The following is an 18,951-nucleotide window of genomic DNA, read 5'->3' on the forward strand; positions in this document are numbered from 1 at the left end:
ATCGGATCACGTTCAAGACCCTTTGCCTCACCCACAAATGCGTGCATAGAGAAGCTCCGCAATACCTAATGGAGAAAATAAATCATTACACACCAAACCGCAGTCTTCGATCAGCCAACAAAAACCTCCTCCTCGTGCCCAAAGCCCGGTATAAATCCAAGGGGGATCGGAGATTCGCTGTCCAAGGGCCTCGGCTATGGAATGCTCTACCAATCAACATCCGCCTGGAAGAAAATCACCTGGCTTTTAGGAAAAAACTCAAGACCTTCCTCTTAGCAGATGATCAAAGCTCGCCACAGCGCCTAGAGGCGATTCAGTTCGCATTGTGCGCTATATAAGTATTTCATTCATTCATTCATTCAACCCATTCACCAACTGGATCGGAGTTCTGGATGATAACTTTGATCCGGCAACTGTAGCTTGCTTCTGTATGAGCTGGGCAGATGCTCTGTGTCACTCTACTGACTGGATCTGGTCCTCCGATATTCCGATAAGCGTCTCTGGGCTTCGTTAATCTGATCACCAGCTCTCGGGCTCCGTCAGGTCTCCTCACAAATGCGAGCAGTCTGGTGCTCCGCAATAGCTGTTAGCTGCTGCCTCTCGGGACACCCCTCCACCGATCCACACAGGCAGGTAACGTGGTCCTAAGAGACCTAAAATGGCTGCTGCTGTCCCTTTATATCTCCTACCCAGCATGCACTGTGTAAGAGAGTGTTCATGGGTAGGTCACACGGACTTCCGGGTAACAAGGTCAACCTTCTGAATCCAAAACGGTCACTTCCTGTACAAGTGTTTAGGTTGTTTTGAGGTAAATGATAAACAGGTGCGTTACCCATATTTGGCCACTAGATGGCTCTAGTGCGAAACCACAGTAATGTCCATATACCTCACATTAAAGCATGCATAATCACATCAATAAACCATGATGTCAGTGCTACATAGAGTTAGGACTGCAGTACTAGGTGGTAGGCGGTGTTTCCTCTGGCTACACACAGAGACCTGCAGTAGCAGTATTGTCCCCTCTCTCCTCCAGAGCTTCTCCAGCTCAAGTGGAGGAGAGGAGATGCAGGGGCAGCTGTCGGTAGCCCAGTCCTGCTGCAGAGCTGCACTGAGAACCAGGAGCCACACGAGCCAACATCATCCTAGATTCAGGGAGACAGCTAGCTTTAGATCCACTTATAATCTAAACAAAAACTTAAAATAGTCAAATTCAACTTGATGCGTAAAATCAAAAAAAATAAAAAAAGCAGGCAGGCAGTTTTTAACTCATCAAAATTGCTATGTCTTTTTTTTTTCCATTAATTAGTAAATATTGGCACTGGGATTCTACCACTTGCCGACCTGCCCATAATTGTAAAGTCTTGAGGTTTTTCAACTTGATGCATTAAGGTGAAATGCCTTCTGTGCTGCAGCAGCCCCCCAGAGTCCCCCTTTTACTTACCTGAACCCGATTGTTCCAGCAACAAGAACAAGCCCAGCAGCTTCAGCCGCTGTCTTGTGTCCTCATTGGATAGATTGATAGCAGTAGCCATTGGCTCCTGCTGCTGTCAAATCCAGTGACACAAAGGTGGGGTCATGCTGTCTGTGTCAATGGACGCAGCAGTAGGACTCAAGAGTGCACCCGCACAAGTGTCCCCATGGAAAGCGGCTCTCCATGGGGGCACTTGAGGAGCCAGGGGCGCTGCCAGGGGACCCCAGAAAAGGAGGATCGGGGCCCCTCTCTGCAAAACCCTTGCACACAGCAGGTATGTATGATATTTGGGGAAAAATGAAACAACCCTTTACAATCGTTTTAAATACTAGTGTTATGGCAGTAGCTGCCATAACCCCAGTAAAATTCTTTACTATAGGTGATTCTGTGTAAGATAAAAGTGGTCCTGCGGGCAGATTCGCCACACGATCACTTTTAGAAGCTGCGGGAGAGGTGCCCCCGCCGCTTCCCGGGCTTACTGAAGCCATTGGTAAAGCCCAGAAACAATCCGATGCGGCCATTAGCTGGGCAATTGACTGAGGGCAAGACGGCGCGCACTAATCTCTATGCCCTTGGAGGATCAGATCGACCACTGATATCACTTGTGGTTCTTGGGCCAAAACAAATACGTAGCGATTTTGATGAGTTAAACTGGCTGCCTACTTTTTTTTTATTTATTTTTATTTTATGTATCAAGTTGAATTTGACTATTTTAAGTTTTTGTTTAGATTATAATTAAAAGTGCAAAAAAAAAAAGTGTTTTTTTGCTTTTAAAGGTAAATGAGAAATCTGGGCTCTTTTTGATCTCTCAATTAAGGGACAGTGTAAAAAATGAAGAAGTAACGCACAGAAGTGAACGTAAGTTGTACACAGAAATCTAAACAGTGTTCAAACCACACATGTGACGTATCGTTAAAGCGAGAGCAATAATTCTAGTGCAAGAAAGACCTCCTCTGCAACTGTAAACGGGGATCCCGTAAAAAAATATAAAAAAAAATCTGCAAGCATTGCCTATGGAAATTTTTAAATACCGTCATTTGTTGCCATTCAACGAGTGTGCACAATTTTAAAGCATGACTATTGGGTATCTATTTACTCGGTGTAACATAATCTTTCATATGCTACAAAAAAATAAAAAATTGCGGTTGCTATTGTGTTTTTTTTTATTTTTATTTTTTTTTTTTCATTAAAAAATGTTTTCCCAAAAATTGCGTTTGTACGCAAATAGTTTGTGACATAAAATATTGCAACAATCACCATTTTATTCTCTAGGGTCTCTGCTAAAAAAAATATATAATGTTTTGGGGTTCTAACTAATTTTCTAGCAAAAAGTCCCAGAAAAGGCCTGGTCTTCAAGTGGTTAACAGGCAAAACAGCTCCAAAGGTCCAGCATTTTACAAATCACTGGGTTTGAGTCGTTTTAAGAATTCAGTATTCTTCCATATGATCATGTAGGCTAGAACATTAACCCTAAAAATTTGTATATACCTATGGAGGGAGAATGGATTCCGGAAGTAAATGTAATGAAACCCTCCTTATACATGGTAAGATGTAACTACTCAATAGTCTCTCTATCCTTTTCCCTCTTTGTTCTTTCTTATGTTTCTTCTCTTAGACAATTCTGGTAACAGGTTTGTTCTTGTAGTTCAGACAGTGTGGCCGTCATCCCACAGGTTAGAGATGTAAATACTGCCTATCAGGGCCGCTGATAAGCCAGTACAACTGGCCCTGTTATACCGGGCCCGGCCACCAGGGGGCCCAAGCAATCTGAACAGATTGCAGAGGAAAGAAAAAAAGTCTTTCTCCAACTCCCCGTCCGCTCCTCCTTCAGCAGCTGTTCAACTGCTCTCAAAGAGCACTCACTGGGGCTAAACATCTGAGGCAGAAAGGTGGAGCCTGACTGAGATCTTGTAATTTGAGTGGGCGGGAGGGGGTGTGGCCGTCTTCGAGGATGATCGTTCCTGGCTTCTTCTGGTGTACACACATGAGCTGCATTATGGTGACAGTGGAACTGGATTCTCAGGGGACTGCAGGTTAGCCCAGTCACATTAAAGCGGGAGTCCGTCGGGAGTTCCGCCGTTTTTTTTTTTTAAAGCCAGCAGCTACAAATACTGCAGCTGCTGACTTTTAAAATAAGGACACTTAACCACCCAGCGCGCCCGCAATGTCGGCACCCGAAGCCAATATCTCGATCGTCTCTCGGGTGCTGCCGCCGCCATCTTGGCTATGGGAATCAGGAAGTGGAGCCTTTCGGCTTCATTTCCCGGTTCCCTACTGCGCATGCGCGAGTTGCGCTGCGCAATAAGGATGGTCCCGCTGCCTCTGGGATCCGTGTGTTTCCCAGTAGGCAGCGGGGGACTTTCGGAAAGGGGCGTAATCTACGCCCCTTTCCGCAGATAGCTATGCCGGAAGTGGGTGCAGATACCTGTACTGTACAGGTACCTGCACCCCCCTCCTCCCTGAAAGGTGCCAATTGTGGCGCCGGAGGGGGGGGGATTCCAATGAGTGGAAGGTCCACTGTAGGGTGGACCTCCGCTTTAACTGCAATGTAAAGTCTAATGTCTGCTTTTCATGTAGCACAGTTGTCCTGACTGAGAAATTGGGTTTTTACTGCACTGCCATATTTCTCACAGAAGTGCTGCATGAAAAAGGAGATGCCATCAATGTCAGTAAACCCCACTTTTTTTCTATTTAAATCACTGGATCACACCATGCCTGGAGCTGAATCACACATGAATGCACTGTGCGTTCCTTTGCAATTCACATGCAGGTCTGTGCAGTGCAATTTCAAGCTCATTCATTTTGAATGGGCTAAAATTGCAATGCACCAAAAGTAGTGCAAAAAGTAGTGTAGTGTATGCACTACTTTTTAAAATGCAATGCAACCAGATCACATGATCCAGGGTATTTTACAGGAATCCACAGCACATTTCTTCGCAATTCAGATACAGCCATGGTGTGAACCGCTCCCTTAGACATGTTACTTATTAAAAGTTTAGAATTTTTTTTTTTTTATAAGGGCTTAGCTGACATTGCATCTTCTTCTTTTTCATGTAGAACTGTTTGACTGTGACAAATTGGACAGTGCAGTTATGAATGCAGCACAGTATCATCTGCATCCTACACACAGTCATCTGACACTAACCACACCTAATAATTAAGCGTATTTTAAACCATGTCCATTTTCCAGCTCCACGTAGCGCATATTTTTAAAATAGCCACGCCCACAATTTAGCCTTTATGTATGCCCTAGCCTCTCTGTATAGGGGTGGGGCCAGGGGTGGGGCTGAAGGCGGGACCAGGAGTGAGGCTGAAAGGAGCCCCGTCAGGTAGGCTGTACGGGGCCCCCATGATTTCTATCAGCGGCCCTGCTGCCTATGTATGTATGTATGTATATCCTGCCTATTAGTAAGGATTTCTGTTGTGGGGGGGTGGGTAGGAGGGATCCATTGGTGTCATGTATTTTGTCTGTCATTTTGTCTACAGCTGAATTGATATGTTATCATGTGTATATGGTCTTAAAGAGGAGTTCCACCCAAAAGTGGAACTTCCGCTCATTTGTTTCCTCTCCCCCTCTGGTGCCACAATTGGCACCTTTTTGGGGGGGAGGGGGGAAAAGGATACCTGCCTTTGATAGGTATCCTGTTCCCACTTCCGGGAGTCCGGGCCGCGGCCAATGATTTCACCACAGGGCTCCCTCCTCCTCTCCCTGTCGCCGGGCCAGTAGGAGATAGGAGCGAGCCTTGTGCATGCGCAGTAGGGTTCCCGGCGTGAAGCCGTGAGGCTACACTGCTGGGTACCCTCACCGGCAATGGCGGCGGCAGCACCCAACAGCTGATGGAAACATCAGCTTTGGTGCCGACATCGCTGGACTCCAGGACAGGTAAGTGTCCTATTGTTAAGACAGCAGCTGCAGTATGTGGAGCTGTTGGCTTTTATTTTTATTTTTTGGGCGGAACACTGCTTTAAATATGTAAATGGCCAGATGCTGCCCCCTGAGCGAGATGGGTAGGTCTTTACTCCATTGATACCACTATAGTCCTTCCAATCTAGATGTTATGGTTTTGTTTGTGCATAAATATTGTATATAGCTCACTTCCTCTTTCTTGTCTGGTCATTAGCTTAGGCTTATGACATCATGCACAGCTCTCTCTCACTCATGTGAGAGTTTGCCAGGAAGGGAGAGGGGATGAGTCATATAAGGGCCAATGAGAGCTGTGGGGCTGCAGAGCTGGAGGTGTGCCTCATGTGTGTCTGTAAATCCAGGAAGTGAACAGGCAGCAGCTTCAGCTGCCCACAGTTAAGGCCCATACACACGATCAGACTTTTTGACAACAAACATGCAAATTAGCTGTTTTGGAGCAACATCCGACCGTGTGTACGCTCCATCGGACAAACTTTTTTGGTTTTCATCTGACTTTTGTTGGCTGTGCGAACGGACAAACTTTCTGGCAACAAAAGTCCGATGGAGCAAAGTCTGATCGTGTATACAGAAAACCATAGGACTTTTGTACAAAGTACAAACAGGCATGCTCAGAACCAGTGCAAAAGATCAGACGACAATACAGAAGTTGACCAAAGGTGGTGGTAAAGAGTAGAAAAACCACGTGATTTGGTGAAAGTTGGCTGAAAAAGTCCTGCTGTGTGTATGCAATACAAGTTCAGGACCGACGCCCTTTGTACAAAAATCCAAGGGAAAGTTTGTACAAAGTCCTATCGTGTGTATGAGGCTTTAGAATAGCTGCAGCCAGACTCAGTGGAGGGAGATTTCTGCAGCCTATTTGGCAAGTAGAGAATCACAGTATATATAATATAATATATATAAAAATAATATGCAAAGTGGTTGGAGGGAAGCCTCAGAATGGCAAAGGTGTTTTTATTACAAATGATGTGAGCAGACTGCAGTTCCTCTTTAACTGAAATTGAGAATTTCAAGAACAAACAAGATATCCTTCATGTATAAGGTTAAAGCAGGGTTCGACAAACCCCAGGCGCCAGGTCTCATTGGCAACTAAAATTCGGCAGGTGTCATATGCGCCTGCACCCCCCCCCCCCGGCGAGTGTGTGGACGGTAATTGAGGAAGCGACTTTGCGGCCTGCTGGAGTGAGATGCAGCGCCTGCTATGCTGAGGGCAATGCCCTTACAATGATAACATTGGTCGGGGAACTGGCGCCCTCTTCTGGTGCCTGGGGCTGTGACAAGCAGTCGCTGAGGGCTTCCACTGCTTGCCCATCTCCAACATCTCCTTCCCAATTAAACAGCTGGGAAGAGATTGAAGGTGTTGCGGGCTTGATCTGGGGCTCTTTCCTTAATAGTGAGTGGACAGGGGGTGTGGGGCAGCTGCTTGGAATGGTTTCAGTTCCCTTTACAACCCCCTCCCCGACAAAGATGGAAACGTTTTCTATTTATTTTTTCATTAAAATGAATTTGTGTATATATATATATATATATATATATATTTAATTATCTTTTGTTTTGCACTTTCTCCCTGTCATGCCACAGCCACACAGCCGAAGGTGCACTTCACATGGGCTATCTGATCATCTGTGCCTGTCAGTTTTTCAGGCAGACCTGATCGGACCCTCCAGTCTGCTCTAAGGAGCAGCGGATGTCAGCAGACACTTGTCCGCTGACACCCACCTAGGGTTGCCACCTGTCCAGGATTCACCCGGACAGTTCGGGTTTGGAATCATGCGTCCGGGTTTCAGACTGCATGAAACCCGGACACATTTTTTAGACTGGACTATGGCTTCCCAGCAGGGTTGCTGGCTGCAGTTGTCTAAGCTGAAACTGTCTGTTACACTCTTTCACACTGCTGAAAGCCAACACTAACCCCCCCCCCCCCCCCCCCCCGAAACACACACACAGATGGGAGAGGAGAGAGGGCTTGATCAGCACCTCTTCCCCCCACCCCTACCCCTCAGAGTCTGCCCACACTCCAATCCCCGGTGCTGTGCCTCAGAAAAGGAAAGTTGGGGCCAGAAAAATTAGAATTCAGCAGCCTCAGATACATCTGGATGAGAGATGCTGACTGCCAAGAGGTGAGTGAGCTCACCATCCATCCCTGTCTGTGACTGAAGTCTCCCCCCTTCTCTCTCCTGCCTCTGAGTGAGTACACTAAGGTAAATCAGGGTTCCCAGAGCATCCCTTATGTAAGAGTCCCAAGAGTTCTCCCTTACATCAGAGGCTGCAGAGTCCCCCCTTACAGTGAAAGGAAACTCAGTGAGTTCAGATGTAAAAAGGGGAACTCTGTGGGCTCTGATGTAAAGGGGGACTCTTGTTATGAACTTCATATGATTAGAAATGTCATTTAATAGCAAAATATATGTATAGTTTATACTATAAAAAAAAAATTGGCGTGCTCCGCTAAAGTGTTCGGGTTTGACTTGAACAAAAGGTGGCAACCCTACACCCACCGCCATCCAATCTGATCATGTCTGCGAAAAACAGGCAGATGGTGGTGCTATTCCCCAATTGTCCAGCGGATTGGATGGAAATGGACATGTGGTCTGTTTCCATCTGATTGCCCCACAGAGGAGAACGGGACTGTGTCCGTGTCCACTCTCCATAGCAGACACAGACTTGTCATCCTGCTGCTAAGTGGAGAGATCCCTGCTGAGCAAGTAGATCCCACTAGCAGAGGTGCCCCTGTGAAAGGGGCCTTAAGGTGGCATAAGCCACTGGACCTCAATATCGCCCCCAATGTTTGGATTTAGACGTCTTTTTGTGCAAGTTTAAGATCTGTTATTTTTGTCGTAAAAGTAAAGTTAAAAAAAACTGCTTCCTAACTTTTTTTTTTGTAGCTGGCTCCTAAATTAAATAAAAGCACATTTATCAAGCCCTGTATACTGCTACCATGCTCTCATATAGCACCCTGATCAAATATTACCTTCAGGCCAATGTAGCTCAAGTGAGTACTAAAAACTTGTCTCTTTTTTTTTTTCGCCTCCCTCAAGTGGGTGTGCCTGCTTAGCAGGGGGGGGGGGGGGGGGGGGTGATATATCTGCTGCTCCCGCTGAGCAGGCAGATTACAGGTCTGTGTCCACAAGGACACCGCCTGTTGTTCTCTATGGGGCAGTCGGATAGTAATAGACCTTCTGTCCAACGGTCATCCAATCCCCCATTTGTTTTTGGCAGACTGGATTGGATGCAGGCGGGTATAAACTGACACATGTGGGGGGCTTTGACCTTTAGCACTGTTGCTCTATCTTACTACATGAGCCCAAAGGTAGAAGCTGGGCCCCCAGAGATAACACTTGGTCCTGGGTTCTTTTATGGATGATCTGGCTCTGAATATGGGTGGGGGGATAACAAAGGAAGGAAGAGAGAGCCATGGAAGGAAGCTATTGATGTAAGGAATGGACTGAGGAAAGGAGGAAAATACAGGCATCAAGAAAAGGAAGAGAAGAGGAAGTATGTAAGTATGGCTGATTAGCCGCATCGGTTGTTAGTACAAGAAAGCCGACCGTCGGCTCTAAAAAGAAAAACGGTACCTGGGTGATGCCTGCAGTGTGTTCATAGAGGGATGGATATAGTCAGCAACAATACTCAGGTAAGCCATGGCATTTAAAGGATGTTTAGTTGGTACTAAGGGGCCCAAAGTGTGCCAAGAAAATATCCCCCACACCATTACACCACCACCCCCAGCCTGAACCATTGATACAAGACAGGGTGGATCCATGCTTTCAAGTTGTTTACACCAAATTCTGACCCTACCAACTGAATGTTGTAGCTGAAATGTTCTATTTTCCAATTTTGGTGAGCATGTGAGAATTGTAACCTCAGTTTCCTGTTCTTAGCTGACAAGAGTGGCCCCCAGTGTGGTCTTCTGCTGCTGTAGCCCATCTACTTCAAGGTCCGATGTGTTGTGCATTCAGAGATGGTATTCTGCAAACCTTGGTTGTAATGAGTGGTTATTTGAGCTACTGTTGCCTTTCTATCATCTCCAAACAGTCCGCCCATTCTCCTCTAACATCGGCAAGGCATTTTCCACCACACAACTGCCGCTCACTGGATATTTTCTCTTTTCAGACCATTCTCTGTAAACTGTAGAGATGGTTGTGTGAGAAAATCAGCAGTTTTTGTACTCAGCCCAGCCCACTTGGCACCAACAACCATGCCAGGTTCAGAGTTGCTTAAATCCACTTTCTTCCCCATTCTGATGCTCCGTTTTAACTTCAGCAAGTTGTCTTCACTACATCTAGATGCCTAAATGCATTGAGTTGCTGCCATGTGATTGGCTGATTAGCAATTTCTGTTACCAAGCAATTATACAGTACAAGTGTCCCTAATAAAGTGGCCTGTGTGTGTGTGTGTGTGTGATATATATATATATATATATATATACATATATACACACACACACACACACACACACACAGGGATTTTTTTTCTCAGAGAATAGGTGCAGGAACTCCTCTCTTCCAATACACCCCTTAACTCCGCTCCCTACCCACCTCCAAGCACCGTTCCTTGGCCCCACCCCTTACCCCCCTCCCAGTACTACCCCTATCATCTTGTGGTGCTTTTTGTATGGAATTTGTTAATGATAATACAAGCAGTAAAATAGATCTAACACCAATGTATACCCAAAGGAAAATAGATCCACCCCCAGCAACAATGGTCTCCCAACAGCTAGCAACAGTAAATCCCTCCCAGCAACGATTGACCTCCTGCAACATAAGACCTCCGTCAGCAACAATAGATCCCCCACCAGCAACAATACTTCCCCCTGCAAAAATAGATCCCCTCCAGCAACAATAGATTCCCCAGTAGCCAGCATCAATAGACCCTCCCGCAACAAACGATCCCCTGGAGCAACAGAAGACCTCCACAGTAACAACAGACCCCCTCTGCAAAAATAGATCCCTTCCACCAACAATAGATTCTTCAGCAGAACAATAGATTGTCCCTCCAGAACATTCCAGCACCCCTTGCCATTACATAAATCCAGTTCTGGAGGTGCCCAAACTACGTTCCCCCATGTTCCTGCTGAAAAAAGCCATATATATATATATATATATAACGTTTGGAGGTTTTAAATAGATTTATAGCCAAAATGCTGATTTTAGTGAGAATGGCTAAATTACTTTGGAAGGCAAGTGGATAATAAAATTTTTTTTTTTTTGGATTATTCTATTTCTGTATAATGTGGATGGGGGGCGTGTTCTATCAGGAACCCGGAGGAATTCACTCCTCGAATACTCAGGCCCCGCCTTCTGGGCTTGTTCCCAGGACGGGGATTTCTGGAAGGCTGGCGTGCATGCGCGGACTGGATCGGATCTATGTCTATCGCGTCACCTGTTGCTATGCAGAGCTGATCACAGGGAAAACAGATTTGGCTTTCTCCGGACACAGCGCACTTCTCTCCGGGTAAAGGGCAACACACAGGCCGGTCACCGAACAGTCACCGAGAGCACCGGACAGCCGCTTTTGCTTGTGTCTCAGTTCTCTGAGAGGCTTCATGACACCCCGACCCGTCTGTGAACACTGACAGCCGAACAATGGGCCCGACCGGCCTGCTGGGCCTCCTCCTCCTCCCCCTAATGCACTGGCCTCAGGTAATGTCCGAGCAACAGGTAGAAGAGCTGAGACCGGGGGAGGGGCATTGTGTATTGAATCTTATTATGGGGTGTAATGGTGTGTACTGGTATGTGACCTGAAGCAGCTGTGTGATGGCATCTGATAAAGTGCCAGCCATGGTGACTGGACTCAGTGTGGTCCTAGAGCCCAGCTGACACTACACTGCCATCACTATACTGGGATTGTATTCAGCCGTCATTCTACACTGGTCCCTGTGTAATGGGAACACTGGGATTGTATAGATGCCCATCATTGTACACCGGTCTGTGTGTACTGGGAGCACTGGGACTGTATTCACGGCCATCATTGTACACCGGTCCGTGTGTACTGGGAGCACTGGGACTGTATTCACGGCTATCATTGTACACCGGTCTGTGTGTACTGGGAGCACTGGGACTGTATTCACGGCTATCATTGTACACCGGTCTGTGTGTACTGGGAGCACTGGGACTGTATTCACGGCTATCATTGTACACCGGTCTGTGTGTACTGGGAGCACTGGGACTGTATTCACGGCTATCATTGTACACCGGTCTGTGTGTACTGGGAGCACTGGGACTGTATTCACGGCTATCATTGTACACCGGTCTGTGTGTACTGGGAGCACTGGGACTGTATTCACGGCTATCATTATACACCGGTCTGTGTGTACTGGGAGCACTGGGACTGTATTCACGGCTATCATTGTACACAGGTCCGTGTGTACTGGGAGCACTGGGACTGTATTCACGGCTATCATTGTACTGGGAGCACTGGGACTGTATTCACGGCTATCATTGTACACCGGTCTGTGAGTGAGTACTGGGACTGTATTCACAGCTATCATTGTACACCGGTCTGTGTGTACTGAGACTGTATTCATGGCTATCATTGTACACCGGTCCGTGTGTACTGGGAGCACTGGGACTGTATTCATGGCTATCGTACACCGGTCTGTGTGTACTGGGAGCACTGGGGGGGGGGGGGGGATACGGATAATCTATTCATTGGAACAGGCTGCTGTACCTGCGAGAAATGTGGGTGAAGAAGTCCCCAACCCTCTTCGAAAAATACACCACAGCACCATGCGATTTCGCTTGGCACAAAAACCCATCCAAGAGCTGGTATAAGGGAGTGCTATTAAAGTAGAAGTGTTGAATTCCCAAAAAACTATATGCTGCAACAACTGTCCCACAATGGTTCTAAGCCTGAAATCTGAGTGATCACATGACCGCTGATTGCTCAGTTCTTGGTTTGCTGAAAGCTCCGTGTCCCTGCAGCTGGTGCAGTGAGCTGGGGATATGAAAGCCTCGCTCTTCTCTAAGGATGAGCTCCTGCGTGTTCGCACATCCCACGTGTAGAACTTGCCAGGAAGTCGGTGCTGCGCTAATCACAGGCAGTGAGACATTTCCTGATCTCTGCATCGGAACAATGTCTCACTGCCTGTGATCAGCGCAGTGTTGACTCCCTGGCGGGCTCTATACGTGGGCTGTGTGAACACACCGGAGCGCATCCTTACTCTTCTCCCACCACTGTCTGCATGGCCTCCAGTTGTATGGGATGGGGGGCAAAACTTTACTGACATTTTTTAATATATTGCAGCATACCAATCCTAAAGGGATTGTTTACATTTTTAGCATGCACTTCCACTGAATGCCATCACTTGAATGGGCTGCATTTGGTGGGCAGTAGTGCACGCCAAGCTCTACTGGAGATCCAATTCTTGCTATGGCTACAAAGCGTTGCAGCAGGTCTACAATTTAGCAGCTTAAGGTGTCAAGAGGCCATGGAACAGTAATAATGTGGCTCAGCTGCATGTTTTACTGTCCCTAACTGCATTTGTAAACCAGCCCTGAATCCAATAGCTGCATTTATTTTATTTTTTTTTATACTTTTTTTTTCATCTGGTGATCCTGCCAGTATGTCTGTTTTTCAGATTCATTTAACAGATAATGGTGTTTAGCAAAAGTGGCAGTTGGAGGGTTTGAGAATTTTTTTTTTTTTTTTTTTTTTTTTTTAAATCATTTTTATTTGTTTCTGTAAAAACTTTATCCCAAATGGGGGGAACTGTTGCTGTAACTGCTTAAAAAGTGTTCGCTGGCATAACTTAACTTAAATTATTAGTCAGGTCTACTGAAATCTTCTAGTGCATCTAACACTACCCTTGCTTTGAAGGAATGTCCTTCCACTTCCTGTGGTGTCTATGGGATAGGAAGAGAAGGGAGATATTGATATGAGACACAAATAGAAGAACTCCAATAGAAGACAAAAGAAAAATCTGGAGGGTTCTAACCATTCCCAACTTTATTGAAAACAACAACAACAAAAAAATCTTCAGTTATACTTTAATTACACTCCGTATCTTAGTAGCTGCAGATTAAACTCTTGTTGACAGTTGTCTCATTTAGAATGCACTGAATCTAGTATAGTTGGAATCAGAATGTTTCAGGAAAAGGGAAGTTTAGTTGTGCTGTGTGACTAAAAATCTGAGTTTCGCAATTTCCGCCCCCAGTGAAATAAGTCAGCAGCAACACATACTGGACCTGGAGACTTTTAATATTATAACATTTGCCTGTCCTGGAATTCCATTGGCTCTCGGGTGCTACCACGGCCATTGCCTGTAGGGAGACCTGGCAGTGAAGCCTTTTGGGGGGGGGAAGGGGGCCAAACTTCCCAGTGATCTCGCCTTGGCCGCCAGGTACCCCCCCCCCCAAAGGTGCTACATGTGGCAGCGGGGGGGTTTGGGGGAAATTTAAACAGATAAGTGGAGCTTCCACTTTTGTAATTTTACTGATGCTGGTTGGCTCTCTTTTTTTGCAAAATTGTGTGTGTGTGTGTGTGTGTGTATATATATATATATATATATATATATATATATATATATATATTTTTTTTTTCTGCCCTTTAGCCTGCAGGGGGAGGGTGCACCAGTGACAGGCTGCTTCTGCTGTGATTAGCAGAAGCCGATCTGAGCACTCAATACCCACCGATCATTCGTACTACACACAGAGATCTTTCCTTAGTAAAAGCACCTAACATACCATACACCAAAATCTATTCAAGAATTCTCCACGGTAATAAGTCCCTTCTAATGCTCTCAGCTTCCATAAAATCTCCAAATTCCCTTTCTTTCTGCTGTTGTGATTTGCCCTCCTAATAGAGGGTGGCTACATTGACTATCCTACTATTGTGGTCCCAGTATACGTAGCCAACCTCTTGCTTGCTCCTGAGATGGACTATGGGATGTGTAGGGGGCATAGAGCAGTGCACATAACCGCAACTAACATGCAGTGCTCGTTTCAAACAGAAGTGAGGGGTGGAAGGAAATATTTGGGCGTTCAGAGGATATTACATGGAGGTAGGAAACAATTTAATGAAAAATAGATTAGAGGGCCATTAAATAGTGGATGTGTATAAATATTTTTGATAAGGATATTGTTTGGAGTCTCTTTAAGCCCTAACTGACACATCATATGTACAAAGAAGATGCTCATTTGAAATAAAAGGTCCATAAGCCTTCTAAAGATTCCAAGCATGCAAGGAGCAAAAGAGTGACCCTCCATGGCATCATCCCTCCTGCCCAACTCTATTGCTGTCCCCTGCCAAATTAGGGACTATATATTTTTTTTTTCTTTATTTACTTTTTTTTTTTTCTGTTCTCATTAAAAACATTTTAATGCGCCAGTGGTACTAAAAAGTATCATCAGTAAACAGAAGCCTCAGTTTCCCCGTCCTGCAGGGTCCATCCGCCTGGAGCAGCTAGGAGAAGGAGCAGTTGGCTCTGAGCATGTAGCCTGTCTATTGCCTGCTGATCCTCTCTTGTTACTGACGTCACATCTACCCCTTGTGTGCATTTTTAACATTGCACTTTGGCGGTATCTCCCTGGTGTAGTGGCCCCCGAGACGGCAGCTGGGTGCCGCCATCTTGGAAGTGATGCTATATAGCAGGGGTCTCCAAGCTGTGTCCCGCAGGCCACATGTGACCTTTTGTTTGCCTTTATCCAGCCCTTGGGGCACTATATCTCCCACTGATGCCCATGATGGAGTACTATTCCTCCCACTGACACCAGTTATCGGTCACTAATCCTCTCACTGATACAATGATTGGGCACTATTCCTCCCACTGACAGGATTTGTGTCATTTTTTATTTTTTGCTCCCGCTGACCACCAAGACTATGGCCTTGTTTACTTCCACCAATGCCAGGGCATTTTCTGCTCCCGCAGGCCACACTCGGCCCCCCTAAGGCTTGGTAGGGCAGTGAACTGGCCCTTTGTTTTCAAAGTTAGGAGACCCCTGCTCTATAGTATTCCTCTCACCGGCTTCCCTGGAAGCTGAATACTGTAAAAGGTTATTAAGGGGGTGAGGGGAGGAGCAGAAGAGCTGGGCCAGCACAAACAGTAACTGGTTATCCCTAAAGAAAAGAATGCTATGATTTGCGGAGAGAGAGAGGGGGCTGGGCTAGGGAATCCACTCTCCTGGAGTAGTCCGATTTTTCCAAAGGAAAAACCCTGCAAATAGGAATTTAAAATACGGTACTTCTGTGCTTTTACCTACAATTTTAGATTGGTGACAGGGTCTGTGTGTGTTTATTTCCAGACTGATTTTAAGAGAACATTCACAGCAAAGTGAATAGGACATACCCTTTTATTGCTGTGTTTATATACAGGCATATATCCTGGAATGTCCTTGCTTTAAATATTATATTGGTAAAACGAAATGTCAGTTGAGGGTTCACATTGGTGAACACGTTTGGAGCATCAAACATGGATGACAATAGTTCTCTGGTACAATATTTTGCAACTGTACATGGCAGTAGACCAGAGGTACCAAGGGTTAAGGGGGTATATGTACTAAATGTGTCATCCTGAAGAGGGGAGTTTAATACAGTACCTATCCACAAAATAAACATGGATTTATAAACTGGGCACTTTTTAGTCCCACGGGATCTGAACTCTGAATTTAACCTACAGACATTGCTGGCTTGACTGTTTTATTTTGTCTGTTTTGAGTTATTCTGTTCATCACCCAAGTACAACATCAGTGAAGTCTCTAATTGGAATGGCTGAGTGGTTGGGTTAGGCTATGTTTTACAGCGAACCCGCATAGACTGGTGTAAATGAGGATTTCTAATTGACTGCATTTAATTGTGCTTATTGGCTGATGCCTGGGTACTGAGGGAGACCCCTGCTGGTTAGATTTTGCTTGCTACTGGTGTAGAGGCTTTCACATGATGTATGAACAAAGCCTAGCCCTCTAGTGTGTGTGTGTGTGTGTGCGCTTGTCAATCCAGAGTACTAAAAGTGCAATTTCTCTCTGCTGCCTCGTTCCTGTATCGGCATGAGTCACTTTTGTTGAGTTTTCCTGACATCAAGAGAAAAAAGGGGACTGGGAGGGCACGGTCTGTGATTGACAGCCTCAGTTGAAGGCAGGTGTGTCCCTTCCCTCCAATCAGCTCTCCTTGCTTGAGGGTAACTTCTGCTCCCTGCTTTTCAGAGCTGAGAGATCCTGTAATATTCTACACTCTGGCTGTAGAGGGACAGAGCGCTGCAGATAAACAGGTTCAACCTATGTAGGATGATCTGTTTGATCTGTGTATCACCTGAGGGCAGTCACTTCACTGGGTGTAGATAAAGGTTTACAACAACCACATTATAATCCCCCCCCCCCCCCCCCCACTGCCCTCCAGTGCTGCTTCTGGCTTGCCCGTGCGATTTGGCTAGCCAAAGATTGAATAGGTCGCCGCCGGAAGTTGTGCATAGAGATTTCTGTTGACCAGACAGTCTTCATAAAGAGGACCTGTCACGCACTATTCCCATTCCAAGGGATGTTTACAATCCCAATCACGCCCCTGATGATGCACTTTTGGTGACGAAACATTGGGTGAAGCTTTGGATGTGCGATGCAGATTGTGGGCGGTGATGTGGTGGCCATCTTAGTGGTTTGAAACGCTGGACGTTTCTACATGCCTGTTTTACCTACATTAAATGTGAGTGGATCCATTTTTATCTTCAATAAATTGGTTTGTATTGATTGTGCAATGAGCATTTATTTTTATATATGTATATCTATGTGGATGCTGGAGCTTGCCTGCAGTAGGTCTTCTCTGAGCTTTCACATGCTACAAAAAAATTGGGGCTAACTTTACTGTGTTTTTTTTATTTATTTTGGTAAATTGCTACACAAATACTGTGTGACATAAAAAGTTGCAACAACCGCCATTTTATTCTCTAGTGTCTCTGCTAAAAAATTATATGTATGTATGTATGTGTGTGTATGTAATGTTTGGGGGTTCTGAGTAATTTTCTAGCAATAAATACAAATTTAAATTTGTCAATAAATACTAATTTTAAAGAGTAAGTAAACCCTGATGAGTTTAATTCCTCTTTGATTCCCTGCAAAGGTAAAGCATAATGCATTACTATGCATCGCATAGTATTCCATTATGTATCACTTACCTGACACAGGAGCCAGCGATGTCACCGCTGTCCCCTGTAGTTCCGAGCGTCCATCTTTTGGGTGGGTCTCACTGCTCCGTTGCTGTGATTCGCCGGAGCAGCGGTGACGTCACTCCCGCGCATGCACATGGGATCCGACACTCGCGGCATATCGCAGCGACCTGCGGCTTACCCAGTGCGCCTGTGCACCACTGTCTACAGCGCATGTGCCGTAGACAGCAGTGGCTGTCTTCAGGTAAATATCTCCTAAAGCATATAGGTTTAGGAGATATTTCTTGGACCTACAGGTAAACCTTAATCTAGGCTTACCTGTAGGTCAAAGTGGTTTGTAAGGGTTTACAACCACTTTGAATTTGTAAATAAAAAGTTCCAGAAATGGTCCTGTATGGAAGTGGTTAAACATATAAGGAAGTATGTCTTTTTAAAGTGACTGCTTGGTTTGCTATTTTACATATCTTAAAGTCTACGGGTATCCTATCCACCCTGTCTATCCTGCTTTATTAACATAATGGTAACACCTGGCCAGCTGGAATTGCTGCTCTATAGTCTACAGTCATGGCATCTGTTGCAGTAAACAAATGCCACACACTACTTGTGGTGTTTCAGTTGAAGTGGCTTGTGGGACAGATGTTCAGATAGGGGTGACCAGTAGTTCTGTTCTGCCTGAGCTCTGCTTCTCCTCTTCAACAGATCATATGACTAGTGCATGGACATTCTGGCTTTGTGTCAGAGCAGTGGTTTATGTGGGACATATAAGGGTTACAGGGGCAGGAGTCACCTGTATCCTACTCTAAACCTGAACGATTTTAATTTCCTGCGTCGGTCTTTAAAGTGGTTCTAAAGGCAGGACATATTTAACCTTAACACTTTCGTTTCACCAAGGTAAAAAATAGCCAAGCCATTGGCTCCTGCTACTGTCAGTCAAATCCTTTGAGGAGGGAGCAGGGAGGGTGAAGCTCAGCCAGGCTGTTTGTGTCTATAGATGCATACATCCTAACTTGGGAGGGAGTCTGCACTTGAGCCCCCATAGGAAGTGACTTGCTATGGTGGTGCATTTGAGCCTAGAGCGCCGACGGGGGACCCCAGAAGAGGAGGTTCGAAATAACAATGCACAGTGCAGGTATAAAGTATGATTGTTTTTGCTGCGTTTATTTTTTTAATTTTTTTTACATAACGATGAAACTTAAAGTGTAAACTAGAGTCCTCCTTTGTTATTTTTAAACGAAAAAAACACATGTTATACTTGCCTACTCTGTGCAGTGGTTTTGCACAAAGCAGCCTCGATCCTCCTCTTCATGGATCCCTCGCCGGCAGCCCCAGAAGGAAGAGGGGGGGGGGGGGAAATGGATGCTCCCTGCTAGTGGGGACAGCAGTGACATCGCAGGCTTCAGTTTCAGGTAAGTGACACATAATGGGCTACTATGCGATGCATAGTAGCCCATTATGCTTTACCCATGCATT

General features: G+C 45.7%; 1 protein-coding gene across 2 annotated transcripts in view; it reads left to right on the forward strand.

The window, feature by feature from the left end:
* Nucleotides 1–10,734: 10,734 nt before the first annotated feature.
* The window catches only part of SPPL2A (signal peptide peptidase like 2A), a 113,169-nt gene continuing 104,952 nt past the window's right edge, over nt 10,735–18,951 (forward strand). For both annotated transcript variants that reach the window (XM_077468866.1, XM_077468868.1), the window contains exon 1: nt 10,735–11,032. In XM_077468866.1, coding sequence (XP_077324992.1) covers nt 10,976–11,032 — 57 coding nt within the window. In that variant the 5' untranslated portion in view covers nt 10,735–10,975. The remainder of the gene's footprint in view (nt 11,033–18,951) is intronic.

The sequence above is a fragment of the Lithobates pipiens genome, unplaced genomic scaffold (genome assembly GCF_037356315.1).
Source record: "Lithobates pipiens isolate NorthernLeopardFrog02 unplaced genomic scaffold, aLitPip1_a1.2 Scaffold_8, whole genome shotgun sequence".
Lineage (NCBI taxonomy): Eukaryota > Metazoa > Chordata > Amphibia > Anura > Ranidae > Lithobates > Lithobates pipiens.